General features: G+C 33.1%; 2 protein-coding genes across 2 annotated transcripts; one reads left to right on the top strand and one right to left on the bottom strand.

Annotated features, from left to right (window-relative positions):
* Positions 1-506: 506 nt before the first annotated feature.
* LOC149561706 (glutaredoxin-like protein) lies at positions 507-12,563 on the top strand. The gene is made up of 7 exons (XM_089825251.1): positions 507-829; positions 2,117-2,977; positions 8,905-8,960; positions 9,167-9,400; positions 9,611-9,902; positions 11,729-11,925; positions 12,094-12,563. Exons 2-7 carry the CDS (start codon positions 2,138-2,140, stop codon positions 12,245-12,247), a joined length of 1,773 nt encoding a protein of 590 aa, XP_089681377.1. The 5' UTR covers positions 507-829; positions 2,117-2,137; the 3' UTR covers positions 12,248-12,563.
* Positions 12,564-13,655: 1,092 nt separating this feature from the next.
* LOC149561705 (NDR1/HIN1-like protein 10) lies at positions 13,656-14,691 on the bottom strand. The gene has a single exon (XM_089825250.1). It carries the CDS (start codon positions 14,588-14,590, stop codon positions 13,955-13,957), a length of 636 nt encoding a protein of 211 aa, XP_089681376.1. The 5' UTR covers positions 14,591-14,691; the 3' UTR covers positions 13,656-13,954.
* Between the last annotated feature and the right edge of the window lie 1,183 nt (positions 14,692-15,874).

Raw genomic sequence — 15,874 nt, 5'->3', positions numbered from 1 at the left:
TTTCTTTTGAAAGTCTCTTTAATATTCAATCACAAGCATCTCATTTTAATACATCTAATCAAATTAGACAGATATTTCATATACTTCTTTTGAAAGTCTCTTTACTATTCAATCGCAAGCAAAAGATCCATCATGTCAAGATCAGCTAAACAATTCCTTAATCTAATCAGCTAAACAATCCCTTAATCCAATCACATTTTCGAAAATAAACTAAACAATCCCTTAATCCAATCACATTTTTGAAAAGTAAAGAAATAGCCACGACCAATTATGTCAAGATAATTGTTGGTATAACACACCATCATCCTAGAAATAGCCCAAATTATTCTCTCCGAAAATATAAAATTTTACTTGGGGGAGATCAAAGTCTTTAGACGTGAAAACCGGCCAAATTGACGGTGGCGTTGAATTTGTAAGAGCTCCCCTGTTCCAATAGCCATTGATTGACAATGCCCAATTTTTGTTTCTCCTGGTTGAATCCCCGTGAACGTCACTCCACCAATTTGATTGATCAATTCAAAGAAGAAGCATTAGAAGCATCGACGCATTCTATGCCAAAAGGAAGAAGACGCGTTGCTAAAACCAACCCCACAACCCCGGTTGAATACTCGGTCAGCTCCAAACCTCTCTTTCTTTGCCCGGCCTTCATAAATCTCAGAAACTTTCAAATCCCTAATGCAATATAAAATCACCTCAATTGAAACCCAAACGTCTATAACGGCAGGCCTTTCGAACCAGTGCGTCAATGCCCAAGTGAGTTCCTCGGAACAAGAAAATAGGGAGGCTGTGTTTGTGTTCTTGATTGGGTCGGCGCTGCTGGGTTTAAGAGGTTGATTCTGATCACAGTTTACTTCTTATTTCAATTTCATCTGTTAGGATACTACTGTCTCCTTTCTTCCTCTTGTGTTTAAATTGTGATGAATTTGTATATTTTTGTATATATTTCTTTGCAAAAACTTGTGATGAATTTGTATGCTTTTGTCATCGATGAACGATTTTGCAGTTTTAAATCACAGTAACTGATGATCCGAGGTAAGAAAACAGATAGGTCCCCAATAAGGATTCATTAATTGAGAGAAGTTTGATCAAGTCTGACTGCTGTTTTTGGAGGGACTGGTTTTCAAATTATTAGGCCTCTGGTTTTTTAAACTGGTTTGTTTAAAGAGTTTGAGAATATAGTTAGAGCTTAAATGGTGATTCGGTACCAGAACTAAAAGCAGAAAATTTTTGATACCTACTCGGCAATAGGCTGAAGTTTGGTTTCTTGACGCACACAGTTTTGAGTAACAGTGATTGATCATAGGGAAGAAAAAGGATCGGTCCTCAATAAGAACTCAGGAATAGGGAAAAGTTCGATGAAGTTTGATTGCTGTTTTTTGAGGGGTTGGTTTTTAAATTATAAGCCCCTCTGTTTTTTTAATCTGGTTTGTTTGAACAGGTTGAGAATATGGGAAGAGCTTAAATGGTGATTCGGTATCGGAAACAGAAAAAACGATAACTATTCAGCAGTAGGCTGTAGTTTGGCTTCTTGAAGCACACAATTTTGGATCACAGTTATTGATCATAGGGAAAAAAAAGGATATGTCCCTGCAATTTTGATCATAGTGATTGATCGAGTGTATGGAAATTACTTAAAATTCTGCAAACTGTAATTTCAGTCTTAGGAAAAAGAACAATTTGGCTTGCTCAGAGCTCCTTTATAAGATTCATGAGCAAGCCATAGTAAACTACTAGATTTCTGAAAATTTGCGGCATCCATCCATAATAAGGGACTCTGTCCCTGCATTTCTGCTGATAACATATTTGCAGGGGGAGGAACTGATAAGCCCTGACCAGAATTTGAAATGAAATTTCTATTTTTTTAGCAGTAAGTTTATTATTAGGATATAATCTAAATTTGTAATGGCAGAGATGCGAGATCAATTATTTTCATAAATTTCTAAATTTGGAACAGAACAGATTTGTGTGATATCAATTATTTTCATAGAATTGTAAATTCGGATCAAAACTACTTTGTTCATTTGAATTATTTTGATTCTCACAAATTCATTTAACCTTCCTGAGCAATCTTCAGACAATTTCCACGAAATTCTAATCCTTTCTCCGTTTCTTTCAGATCCTCGTTCTGTAAAACACAATGGGATCAGAGGAGGTTCTCAGCCAACACATGGCCGGCAAAGAGGAAAAACCACAAACGAAGCACACAGAAGCCGAAACCAAGGAAATCTTTCTCCATTTCGACGAAAAACTGCCGATTATATTCATCGCAGAAGAAGATGAGAATAACAAGAGCAATCCGAAAATAAATCTGCCGGCGGTCAAGAAATTCATCCTGGAGCGAGGGCACAGCGTATCCAGCGCTCTGCGCAGGCTTTCCTTCCAATCCAACTCAGACGACTCCGAAGAGGACGAAAAAGAGAAAAGCAAATCGAAATCCAACAGCACAAAGAGACCTCCTTTACTCCAGATGAACGACGACGAAGAAGGGGAAGAAATGAAGGGCAGAATAACCTTATTTTCTCGGTCCGGCTGCCGCGAGTGCCGCGCAGTTAGGGCATTTTTCAGAGAACGGCGCCTCAAATTTGTGGAAATCAACATCGATGTGTATCCTCTCCGCCTGGCCGAGCTGCATGAGAAGGCCGGCAGTGCCGCCGTGCCTCAGATTTTCTTCAACGAGCAGCTCTTTGGAGGGATTGTTGCCCTAAATTCATTGAGGAACAGCGGGGAATTTGAGAAGCGGCTGAAAAGTGTTGTAGAGAAGAGATGCCCTGCTTCTGCTCCGGCTGTGCCTGTTTATGGATTTGATGATGAAATTGAGGAGGAATGGGAGGACGAGCTGTTGAAAATGGTGAAGGTGCTCCGCCATAGAACGCCAATTCATGATCGATTCTTCAACCTCCGCCTCATCAACAATTGCTTCACTGGTGGAGATGCAGTGGAGATTCTCATCGACGAGCTCGACTGCGGAAGGAAGAAGGTATGTAATCAATTCAATTCCTTTCAGAAGAATTTTGTATTTTTTTTCGCAGAGTATTTGAAACAGTTTTCACATTGTCTGCAAGTTTCTGGTTAAATTCTGTATATTTTGATGGATCCATTATTTGGTTGAACTGTGAATTTTGATCGATCATTTTAAAAATATTTTTAAGGACGACTTTTTATTATTTGAACTGTATAGTTTGATGAGTGATTTTTTTGAATTTGATTTATGTAGTGATTTAAACTTTTATAACGAAATGAGATTTGGGATTGCATTAAGTAATACATAATTTAAATATTTGAATTGTGTATATTTTCATAGATGAATTTCTAATTTAAATTGTCTATATTTTAATAGGTAATATTTGGGATTATAATTAGTCATTTATTATCAAAATATATATTCTTTAAATTTGAAGTTTGTATACATTTATTTTATAGATTGTGAAAAATTGATATCAATTATAGAATTTATATTCGACCTAATAGATCTCATGTGATATGTTGTTACTATCCATAAGTAAGTGGATAGTAACTATAAGAAGATAAGTTACATATGCAAGTGTGCAATAATTACATATAAGACCCATGGTTCACTTTCCCTAGTGGCAACTAGCTCTTTGCATGGTTCAATGTGCTAGTTATTTATTTCCCTATTGCCATTTTATATAAAGATTTCACAACTTATGTGAGTAAATGGTAGACAACTTCCATGTAATGTGCCTCATATGTGATTATACATTGAAACCTCAGTAAATTATTGGAGTTTTTTTGGTTTTAAACATCTTAGAATTTCACGAGTGTTGTCATATCCTATAATTGTTAGTGCATTTTTAGATTTAATTGTGTAGTAGCTTCTTGAAGAATTGAATTTCCATCATTGTGATCTAAATAGTTAATAGAAAAAAGTACTATAGTTAAATCCAAAAGAAACTCTTAACATTTTAAAATACTATTTAGTAATCATTGGTGTATCATTATGTCAAATTTGTATTTTCTTAATTGGAGAAATTGAAATTACTTGTTGGTTTTGAAATTTTGACATATTCTTCGAAATATTTAAACATCTTGTAATGCTATTTTTATTGGAAAAAGAGGGGTAAAAATATATTAAAACAAAAAGAATTACAACAAGGAGCTCTATACTGAGCAACAAGTTCATCAAATTCTTGTAACAAGTCAAGGGGACGTTGCCCCCTATCCATAATATTCCAGCTTGTAGCATGACTAGAAGCCCATTTGGCCAAACAATCAACTTGCATTTAATGCATTATTTCACCTAATTTACCTTAATGTAGAGTTATGATGATAGTTTGACAATTATGACATTCTCTTTTCTATTTTACTAAAATCATTTTTTTAGTGCTCCATTTTATCAAATTCATCTTTTTGTAGTGCTCCATTTTGCCATTCATCTTTTTGTAATGTTCCTTTTTCTTTTTCAACTTATTGGAGGTTGTCAAACATCTTACAAAGTTATATTTGCACTCATAAGAGTTAATCCATTATTTTATCAAATTTACCCTTTTAATTAGAAGATTTGACATAAGTTTATTTTTGCCATAATCATAAATATTGTTTTGATTTCTTCTTATTTAAATAAATATGATATTGCACTACCATTTCCAATCATGATATTTAAATCATTATGTTGACTTTTTTTTAAATGACATATAATCCATTATTATGTATTTTTTAATATTTTTTATTAAATATATATACTATACCATTTTGTAATTATTTTTATAATAAGAATGTAAGATGTTGACCAAATCCAATTTTTTTTGTTAAACTTCCTCTTAAAATTTCTGAATTTTTTTAATGAACTATTGGACAACCAAATATTTAAAAAAACACTTAATTCTTAAAATAATGTCAAAAATTCACCCGCCAATAGTTTTAATTTATGTGCCCAAATGTTGATATATTCAACATTCTGTAAATGGGGAAGATAATTGCCTTATTCTTTAATCACGAAAGTCAAACTAAGACAAAGTAGATTTGAAAGAAAATCAACAGAGTCAATAAACTTTTCTTGGTTGGCGAATTTCCTTAGAATTATATTCGCCTTTTTAATAATTTAAAGGATTGTTATGAGAGAAAATATTATTTAAGTTTTGATTAAATTTATTTTAAAAAACTCCTCATTAAAAAAAAGTATTTCTTAATATATATAAGTTTTAATAAAACGAATCATTTGAAAATAATTAAATAAAATTGTCATCTTAAAAATAATATAAGTGGCGATGAAAAAAATAGATTATATGTTGTAAAGTATTTCGACTATTCAAGTGGTCATTATATTAATAAATTATTAATATCTAGTACTATTTATTTTTTTTGTTATATTATTTATCTTTTATAATCAAAAGTTTATATATTTATTTTTAATATGAGGTTTTTAGCTTAGATTGAGCTAGGCAAGATTACAAATGAAAGATTTTAGAACATTAAATGCACAAAGGTAATGGGTCGCATAGATATTTATTAGTATTGTTAAGATTAATTGTTATTATGTGTTAATTTTGAATAGATTCAAACCCAAGAGACCTCCCCAATGAGAAGCTCACAATTTACCGTTGCATTATAGGCTCTTGCCTTAACATTTGTATCTTTATAGCTCAATAATAAGATGAAAGAAATGTGACAACTACGCATATAGAACTTTAAAACATAGATCAATGATGTTGTAAATCTTGTAGGATGATTTGTAAGATCAAGTCTTGTATTTGAACTTATAACATTGTTTGGGTCAACAATACCAACTTAAGATCTACATTATGTTTTTGTATCTTCTTTTTCCCTCTTTAATTGTTGATATCGAGAGTAAGTCAACAAGGTACCCATGCTTAGACATAAAAAATTGCTTTGTATAGGGAGAGTGCAATTAAATGCTCATCTTTGAAAGGAGAGGACCAACTTTTATAGTTTGCATTTATGGCAAGTCAAGAGTACTTCATGGTATTGGAGAGAATATTGAGTCATCATACAAACAACATCAAGAATTACACAAATCTTTTTCTTTAAGAAATCGGGGGAGTTGTGATGTAGTGAACATGAGAGGCTCAACTAACAATAAACTAGTGTTACCATAATCATCAAGAAGCTTCATATCTAGAAACTTCTTCTCAACAGGCACTTTTTGTTTTTAAAACATGAAATTTGAGATAACAAAAGCCTTATATTGGTAACTTAAAATAACAATCTCTCTTTATCAATAAACCATTATAGAACTTCTCTCTTTGAAAGTTACAAGAGGAGTCCGACGTGAAAATTTTGCCATATTTTATTGTATTTTGTAGGAAAGAAGGTGTATTTTTTAGTCAAAGAAATAATATAACCTGAAAGTTTAGGCCTAAAGGGTTTGAGGAAATAAGGAGTTCAATCCTAAGATTATAGAGGGTGAACATAAAACTAGAAAACTTTTTGAATACAACATGTTGGCCCCATGTCAAGTAACAAGGATTCAAAATGACCATATGGAGTTTCCTTAAAAAATCATGGTTAAGGTACACCAAGAAAATTGAGTTTTTTAGCTTCAAATATAGCTTTCATAGCAATGCCAAAACAATATCCTTTAAAAAAAATCCTTGGTATAAGGTACACCAAGAAAATTAAAATTTTAAGGCTCAAATGGAACTTTCTTAGCAATGTCAAAACAATTTAACAAAGTCATAAGAAGAAATAATTTACCACCATTATATAGAACATTTTGAACATATCTCATGAAGCAAAGTATTAGAGAGATATGTTTGAGTCTCACTTAAGGGTTCAAATTCCCCACTGGTAAGATTAAATTTAATCTGTAGATTATTATGCACATACCAAAATCTAGTGCTCAAGTTGGAAGAATTGAATAATGGTGTATCATATTCTTGAAGAAATGCAATGCTTTATTCCAAGAAACCTTTAAAAACATAAAGTACCATATCTAGTAATGAGAAATCCCCAAAGAGTAGGTGTAAACACGAACCAACATATGAAAATTATTTCCTTTTCAAACAATTTAGGATTTAATAGGCTCCCCAACTTTCGAAGTATTCTTGACCATGAAGGTGCAAAGAATGTAACATATCTAGGAGCAAAGTCTAATTTGATAATAGTTTGATAGTAATGTGTTGTAAAACATTAAACCATTGACCATTGCAAATGTGTGTAAGGCACCCCACAATCTTTATTGCTTGTGGCAAAAGTCATATATTCACGATTTTAAAGAAGAGGTGTTGATTGAATGAAGTATGGTTTCAAGCTACAAAGTATTTTGTTAGAAATTTTTTTGCAATCTTATAAGTAAAATACACACTTCATTAGAGGAAAATCAAAGTCATTCAAATTCTTAAAATAATTCATAATTCAAGAGCACCCAAAGTGCAAATCCACAAAGATTGTTAACATGTGCTCTTTTTTTCTCACTAAACTAATATAAATTTTCTAACAATTTTCATTGTTTTATTTTCCATGAACTTCTATTTCAATTGTGAAATTGGACCTATGTAATGGAGAAAAATAGAAAAGTTAAAAAAAATCAAAGCTTGTCATTTTTTCTTCAAACATAATATTTTTTTTCTTATAGAAGAGTCGGCCACTAAAATAGGGAAATTTATTTTTTGGGTTACATTGTATGCATGGACTAACCATTTGAAGCACTTCCATCAAAGAGGGATAATAAACCACCCTTTTTTCCCTTCTATTTATGTACGTAAGTATATGAGACCTTGATTTAAATATAAGATCCATCAAAGTTTTCGCAAAATTATCAAAGTAGAATAGATTAATTTTATGGCCCCTTAGCATAAAAATCTCATTTTTGTTGTCTAGACCTTTTTAGCATTGAGTCTTAAGAAGAAATGTAATTTGAACATGAAAACCATTTAATTAGAAAATGATTTTGAGAAAAATGAAGTCGTCAATATAATCTTGTAGGAACATAACTTTATGAGAAAAAAATAAATAGCTTCCCTAGTTGGCCTGATTGGAGTGATCCGGACAAAATATCATTTAGTCAAACTTTTAACTCTTGTCATATATATGAACTAAGAAATAACAACACTATACATATTAACATCCACAAGATCACAAATCTTCACATATTTTTTTCCTCTAAGAACAACACCACATTAAAAACATCCCACATTTAGTTAAAACAAATTTAAAGACAAATACTTAAAACGACATATTTATGCAAATGTCAAAATAACACATTAAGAAATGAAACTAAATGATTCTATAACCATTCTTGATTGAAATAATTATATAGAATTGTTGATATAATTGCATTTGATTCTGAAAGGAGAAGAAACATTTTAGTTAGACAAATATGTTAGGATGTTCATACTTACTCTGAATATGTAAAACCTCAATCTTATATTTCAAATTTAGACATATTGGGACTAGTAGAAATATCTAGACCCTAGAACACTACACTGCAAACCAAAACTCGTAATGGACAATTCACAGACAGAAAAAAGGAGGAATCTTTCTTTGGGTTAATGTGAATTAACTTTAATTTGGGGACAACCTGGGTCGTTTGCAGTCTTATGCCCAGATTATCAGCCCATGGACAATACAAGCGTAACACTATGTTTACTAAAACCTACAGAACATGTGTTAAACGACTTTCGAATTATTTGGAATTAACTTTAGTTTGAAGACACTATTTTTAGTATAGTTCAAGATCTGCCAAAGTAGTGTTGCAAAATTGATAAGAGAAAAAATAAAGGGTTCAATCTGTAATCTTGAAGTTTGAATAGCATTAATGTTTCTACCATTAAATAGTTCCTGATCGAACTTTTTGTGATGTGATGATATTATCATATTTATATTGCTTTATTGCAGTTGGGAAATTGACTCATAAATTCATAATATTAAAAGAATTCTGCATTTCTACATCTGATGTGTACAATACTAATAATAATGGTTTTGCAGGCTGTTGAAATAGGTAGAGCGATTGCAAAAAAGCATTTTTTCCATCATCTGTCAAAGTAAGCTTTGCTCGTTTATTCTATTTTTGAGCATTCTGTATTCTCAATTTGTAACAATTTTAATTTAGAGTTTTATAGCTTTAAAATTTGTTCAATCAAAATTCCGAAAAGATAAGTATTCTGCAGTTTCTAACAATTATTTTTCACATTGTGCATATAAACACTCATTTGTGCCTGATATTTGCCCCCGTTGTGTTCTTCTTCAGTGAAAATGAATTTGAAGATGGAAAACATTTATATCGGTTTCTGGAACATGATCCAGTTGTTTCCACTAAATGTTTTAATTTCCGGGGTTTTACAAATGACAAAGATCCGAAACCAGCTGCCCTGGTAGCAGAGAAAATAAGGAAAATAATGACTGCAATACTCGAGACTTTTGTTTCAGATGATGGATGTCATGTCAATTATCAGGGGATTCGCTCAAGTGAGGAATTCAGAAGGTGATTTTTATATTATATTTTTTTATCGATTTAGTATTTTCACACCTTTTTCTCTTAATGGAAACCTTTACTTTTTAAAACCATGTCATTTTGGATATTAAGTATATAGTTTCTATTATCTAATTAGCAAGGACCATCTTTATGAATTGAACATTGTCTGTACTCCATAGTAGGATTGATTATTTCTTTCCTTTTTGACATATTTTACAGATATTTGAATGTTGTTCAAGATCTGCAACGCGTGAATGTTCTTGCACTCACAAAGTCAGAAAGACTTTCTTTTTTCCTGAACATTTATAATTCCATGGTCATTCATGCCACTATACAAAAAGGGTATCCAGATGGGATATTGGAAAGAAATGATTTTTTCAATGATTTCTTGTACTTGATTGGGGGCTACCCATATTCACTATCAGAAATTCAAAATGGAATTCTTCGTGCAAACCAAAGAGCACCCTACAGTCTAGCGAAACCTTTCAAGAATGGTGATAAGCGACTTCAGGTTAGTTCTTTCAATGTTCGAATTTGCTGTCAGTTTCTTAACAAAAGTTCTGTTTCTTTCCCTTAACTTGAAATACGATTTGAAGCTCTTTAGTTTTTGCAAAACATTGAGGATTTCTTACCAAGATAATGTTTCAGACTTGATCCTCACTTAGACTTGGTGACCTGTTTTGGTCTTGACAGCACTGTTGGGATGAAAACTAGATAACTCTGCAATTTTTTATTTTCCAGAAATTCCATTGTGCCAACAATAATTGTTTATTTCCCAGAATTCATTAAACTGACTGGAAACTGACCAACTAGCCAACTAGCCAAAAAAAAATTGTGGTGTTGTTCATCAACTTGACTGAACTTGTGGGTTAAACTTGTCTGGCTTGTGTGTGGCTTGACCAAAAACAACTCTTAAGAGTTTTTGACAAATTTCGGGTTTTGTTTGAAATCTACTTGAAGTAATAAAACATCATCTTGGTTAGAGATTCTCATGTTCTTTCAGTAGTTCAATCATAGACGTTAGATTTCCAGTCTATAGTTAGTATGTTGTGTTTCTAAAGTCTACTATGTCGATTTTATTTGCATCAATGTTTTGGATCATATTCAATGATCCATCATCAGAATGAAAGAGAGTCATCTCGGCTTTCTTCTCAGACCAGTAGTTCCCATTATTTGTTATTCCTGGTTCTTATTCTATTCCAATGTTGACTTTCTGATCTTCGGAGGCTGGTAGAAGCATTGTTTCTTGTCACCTTCATGAGATTTTTGACAATTTATTTTTCCTCTGTCAAACTCAAATGTCATGCATTTTAGATTGTCTCCATCTTACTCTGAGAATCCTTGCTAATGTGGTGACTTTTAGTTTTCTGTTGTATTACATCTTTATAAGGTGATGCCAAAAAGATCCCATCATCTGGTGATTTGATGTGCTTTTGTGCTCATTTGATTGCATCATACTTATGTAACATTAAAATGCCTTTCACAGATACTGAGGGAAGTTTAGCATTTGAGTTTTCGCTTGAGAATCATTGACAGATCTGGGATTTGAGCTACTCTCCCTCAATTTCTTTGAGAGGCAGTTGAGTCTAAATCTGAATCCCTCTACGTAAACTGACTAGTTCAGTTCGTAGCCAACATGATTTTAAACGGATAATTTATGGAAAAGTTGAATGAAGACAGAGAATCTTTACTGTAGGTTTTGTTTTCATGGGGTGCATTCCCCTCATGAGGCTACTGAACTTCTTAATCAGTCCATTAACTGTTTCTTGGATGCTTGTTACTTCAATATCTAATTTTGACAACATTTTGTAATTAGGGTGGTAAATTGGGTTTAAGTATTCACTGGATGAAAAAGAATCAGAGTCATAGTTCAACTTAAAAGAATTTTAAAGAAATAATTATAAGCCATCCAAGATTGGACCCTTTGCTTCATGCTTATGTTTTATTCCCGAGCCCTAATGCCTGCTTGGAATTACTACTACACAACATTCTTGTGAGGGCTTCTTAGCAATTCCTACACATTTCAAAGATTGTCGAATCTTAGTAACCACTTAATGACAAAAGAATAAACTGAAACATGGAAGGCTGATTTTGGTTGAACACTTCGTAAATGATGGATTAATATTGGCCCATCGGCAGATTTGTGAATAGATTTTCACTTTCATCTGTTCTGTCCTTTCCCTCAAAGGTATTGACAGACCAAGATAATAATCTGTTGTATTTACTTTTTCAGACTTTCTTGGTCCAATTTAAATGACCTCAGTAAAGGTTATCAATAATAAATGTTACTCGAGTAGTATACACTTTGATAACACATCCATGGTGTTCTTCAAACAGGTGGCTCTTCCCAAGGCAAACATTTTAACCCTCTTTGCACTGTGCTCTGGATCAAAATCAAGCCCTATATTGCGCTTCTACACACCTGAAGGAGTTGAGGCAGAGCTAAGATCTGCAACCAAAGACTTTTTTCGGGGTGATGGAATTATCATTGATATACACAAGAGGACTGTTTATCTCAGCAAACTTTTGAAATGGTGGGAAATTTTTCTGTCCTTACTTTCATCATTAAATGCTTTTGACATTATTGTTCGTTACCCATGTAATTACTGTTTATTCTAGTGGGAATTATTTGCTGGTCTATTTTTAACAATGTGATTGTTGTGCTTATTCTAACGTGGTGTCATCCCATCTATCATTGACAGGTACAGTACTGATTTTGGTAAGGAAGGTGAAATGTTGAATTGGATTATGAATTATCTAGATGCAAAGAAAGTTGGCCTTCTTTCACACATTCTTAGTAACGAAGGTCCAGTCAATGTTGTTTATCAAAACTATGACTGGTCATTGAATTTATAGGATTACAATACCACGTTTAGCTTCAAGTCAAGTATTGGTTTTTGAAGAGGCCACCTACTCGTGAAGCGGTCTGTGTTTCACATATGTTATCGACAAATCTGCTTCAAAGAAGCGATTTTTATTGATTGTATTGCCTTGTCCATATGCTTGTAATTTCAATAACTATATAATCAAAGAATAATGCAGACATCTGTATGGTTAACACCAACAGATGTTTAGAAAACATCTACATGCATTTTTGTTTCTGTATAAAAGCATGGGTACACCCCTGAGCCTTTTTCTATTTATAATATATATGACTTGAACAGTATTTTAATTGCCCGTGTTGTGAATTAATCTTGTCTGCTGTTAAAATTCTGGCTATGTAAAATTAAACTCATACCTCGTATTAACAATTTGGGGCAGCAATCCTTAAGATGGCCCCTTGAATTATCCGCCTAATCACTGAATAAACATTGAGTTGAAATTTCTAATGATAAGAGGAAAACAATTGCAGTGTATATACCGATATTTCAGGAACTGGAAAGAAAATGACCTGGCACATTCCTAGCATGAGATAAATACCATCAAACAATGTTCGAAAACTCTATTTTTAAACTTCTAACACTCGGGAAAAATTTCCTCCCATTGATAGATCCTGCAAAGCCATGTTGGTGTGGAGAACATTGTAAATCATCTGAAGTTTAATCGTTCTTGTATTTGGGCATCTTTTTACGCTAAAATGGATTTAGACAAAGTGGAAATCTGGCAATAGCACTGGAAGCATTTTACTTCCTAAAAGGATAAAAAAGATACGCGACCAAAAATCTCAAGCAAGATAAACTGCAGAAGAACACGATATTAAACTTAAAATGGAAAACAGTAGTGTCATTTTTTCCCCTCCTTTCTCGTTTCATAAATCAAATGTTCCCAACGAATCAATGATCATATGGATGTTTTGGCAGTTGGTAAAAGGTTCAACTATTAGGAGGTGCTGCGCGATCTGTTTAATGGAATTTAACCAATTAAGAGACAAGTAATTCGATTTATACTCACGTGAACATGTATAATTGAAAATTTATTTGTTGATTAATCTGTTAAAAAAAATCTCAAAAATAAATGTTATCAGATCACATACTAGAGCCAATTTATTGGAAAGTGGAAATCGACACCAAAAGATCTTGGTGAGCCAGTACAGTCCCTTTCACTTCTTTCATTGAATCTTTGATTTTTAATAGAATTATCAATTATGCAGCCACGGTATTTGTCTTCTTTCATTGGATCTTTGATTTTTAATAGAATTATCAATTATGCAGCCACAGTATTTGTATTCCTTCAGTAAAACACAGTTACAAATTGACTGAGATCAAGTGTGAAGCATCACAAACATTGCATTCATCTGATAAAAATTTATATCCTCACCTCATAATTTACTACAATTCAGATTATTAATTTATTATTTCAATGTGCATAAATGCACAAAAATTAACTTACAAATATCACACCTTATTATGGATACGAAGTTTCATCAGAATGACAAAACATTCCAAATCGCTCTCCAACTACAAAACTCGAGCATGTTCTTTTTCCCCGACTTCTTGCTATAACCAGCCTTTTTTGAACATGGATGACCAACCTGAATATACTACCCTAAACTGTCACTCCACACATATAACACTTGGTTTCCTCCAAAACTACGCAATACTCACAAAAACAATAGGAAATTGATCAGAAATAGACATTGCATCTTTTAGGAGAGAAAGTACCCCCACTGTTATCAGTGACCTTCATCCACACATCGCACTTAACTCTCATGTGATAGTGCCTTGACTTCCAGCTCCCCACCTTGAACCTAAGCTTACTATACAACTTGAGCCTCAAATCCACAGCCCCAGAAGTATGCTCCATCACCAGATCCTTAGAAAGGTCCTCCTTCAAGAGCACATAATGCCCAGTCAGAATAGGCCTTATAATAGTGGTATTCTTGTGGCCTTGATAAAACGGAGCAATATAAGCCCCTGCAATCCTCTGATCACCATAGTAAACATACCCTTCTAGTTTATCATAATCTATCCCAATTCTCTTGTTGGGATTGCGACTTGTGACATTAAAAGTCATTTTAGTGTTCAATATGTTGCCTTGAACATCGAGCTGAGAGATTGAGCCATAGTCCACATAATATCTGGGCCTGTGGGGCTGTAGAACAAGCCATGTAATGAGAATGAAAATGGCAGCAAAGACAAGCAGCCCAAAAAAGGTTGCACACAAGCATGAGATTATCCTGTATCTCCTCGTTGTTGGATTCCTAAACCTTTCCAATACTTCTTTGTAGATTGAAGGTGGCTTCTTGCTTGAATCAGCCATTGAATTCTACTACAACAATGGGTACGTACACACTAAAAGATCTTGCAATGGCCAAAACAATCAGATCTCTAACAACAAACAACAACTGCATGTCTACCATTGAATAGATGGGATCTATATACATCGCTGAAAGGAATTCTGTTATTCCAAGAGTGCAAGAGGGGCAACCCATGTCTTTTTGTGGCCTATACTTTGTTATTACAATTATTTTACAGTTAAGAAAAATGCACTTGCACAAGTATCATAATGGGTGCTTTTCCTTTTCCTGTTAATTCGTATCGGTCTGATTGTGTTATACCTTTCTTTGTCGCATGAATATCTTCAGTTCGACTATAATACTTCAAAGAAAAGCGAAGTAAAGCGAATTCATGGGTTGTCCAAAGCAAAGTGAGTGGATGGGTAATCTGTTGTAGGCGAAAGAACAGTGTCAAAACCAACAAAATTGGTAGTCCAGATTCCCTTTCTCCAACTATAACATCGTTTCTTTCAAGGTTATACCTTTGATTCTTCTAGCCTGGTATGGTCATCTTTACAACTTCATATATTCTAAGCTTTAAAAGACGGTGACACGGTCGGTAGTACGTGGAGGCATTTTTTTGAGGCGGCAAAATTTCAAATCTACATTTCGGTGATCGATCATTAAGATAAAAAGATTTGGTTTATGTCTTAATCCAACTCGGTTAACTTTTATTTAACGACATTGAACAAGGGTGTAAATGGAGAACGTGTATAATTTTGCAATGGATTTTCGTTTTCATTTTGGGAAATGGGTTGCATGGAAGGTTCAATAACTAATCCCTACAATTCGAGTAGGGAGTTGGGGGCACTTGGTTTTATGATCATTATATTACTTTTGAAATTGATTATATATGTTATTAAAACAATACATAAAATAAGGATACAAATCACACTCATCTATGCTTGTTGATATGAGTTTTGTGACCACTCTAATATGCAAGATAAAACACTTATTATACTAAGATGAAATGTCAAATATTGAATCATCTCTTGAACAAAAATACCACAAATGCTAAGATTGCAAAAAAATCAAAGGCAACTCCAAGGTTCCTATTCTCATTGAACACAACTTAAACTTAGGATGTTGTTTGCTAGTAATCACATGGGGATTGCAGTGTCTATGTCATGAACATCAACTTTTTAAATGTAGATGATTTAGCAATGATGGCTCTTCAACTACTTCTAACAAAACAAATTGCAAAAGATAGAGGATTTAAGAATCTAATCTAAGTGTATCAATGCAATAAACTATTGATGGTGTGGTGA

This window comes from Cupressus sempervirens, chromosome 4 (genome assembly GCF_028749045.1).
Source record: "Cupressus sempervirens isolate cs-2001-9-10 chromosome 4, ASM2874904v1, whole genome shotgun sequence".
Taxonomy (NCBI): Eukaryota; Viridiplantae; Streptophyta; class Pinopsida; order Cupressales; family Cupressaceae; genus Cupressus; species Cupressus sempervirens.
This window is presented reverse-complemented; position numbering and strand designations above follow the sequence as displayed.

Excerpts from the sequence above, each read along its gene's own strand:
- LOC149561705 (XM_089825250.1), bottom strand. The coding sequence starts at position 14,590 with ATGGCTGATTCAAGCAAGAAGCCACCTTCAATCTACAAAGAAGTATTG.
- LOC149561706 (XM_089825251.1), top strand. The coding sequence starts at position 2,138 with ATGGGATCAGAGGAGGTTCTCAGCCAACACATGGCCGGCAAAGAGGAA. Across the intron at positions 8,961-9,166 it reads TTTTTCCATCATCTGTCAAA|TGAAAATGAATTTGAAGATG; the intron begins GTAAGCTTTGCT and ends GTTCTTCTTCAG. Across the intron at positions 9,903-11,728 it reads ATGGTGATAAGCGACTTCAG|GTGGCTCTTCCCAAGGCAAA; the intron begins GTTAGTTCTTTC and ends TTCTTCAAACAG.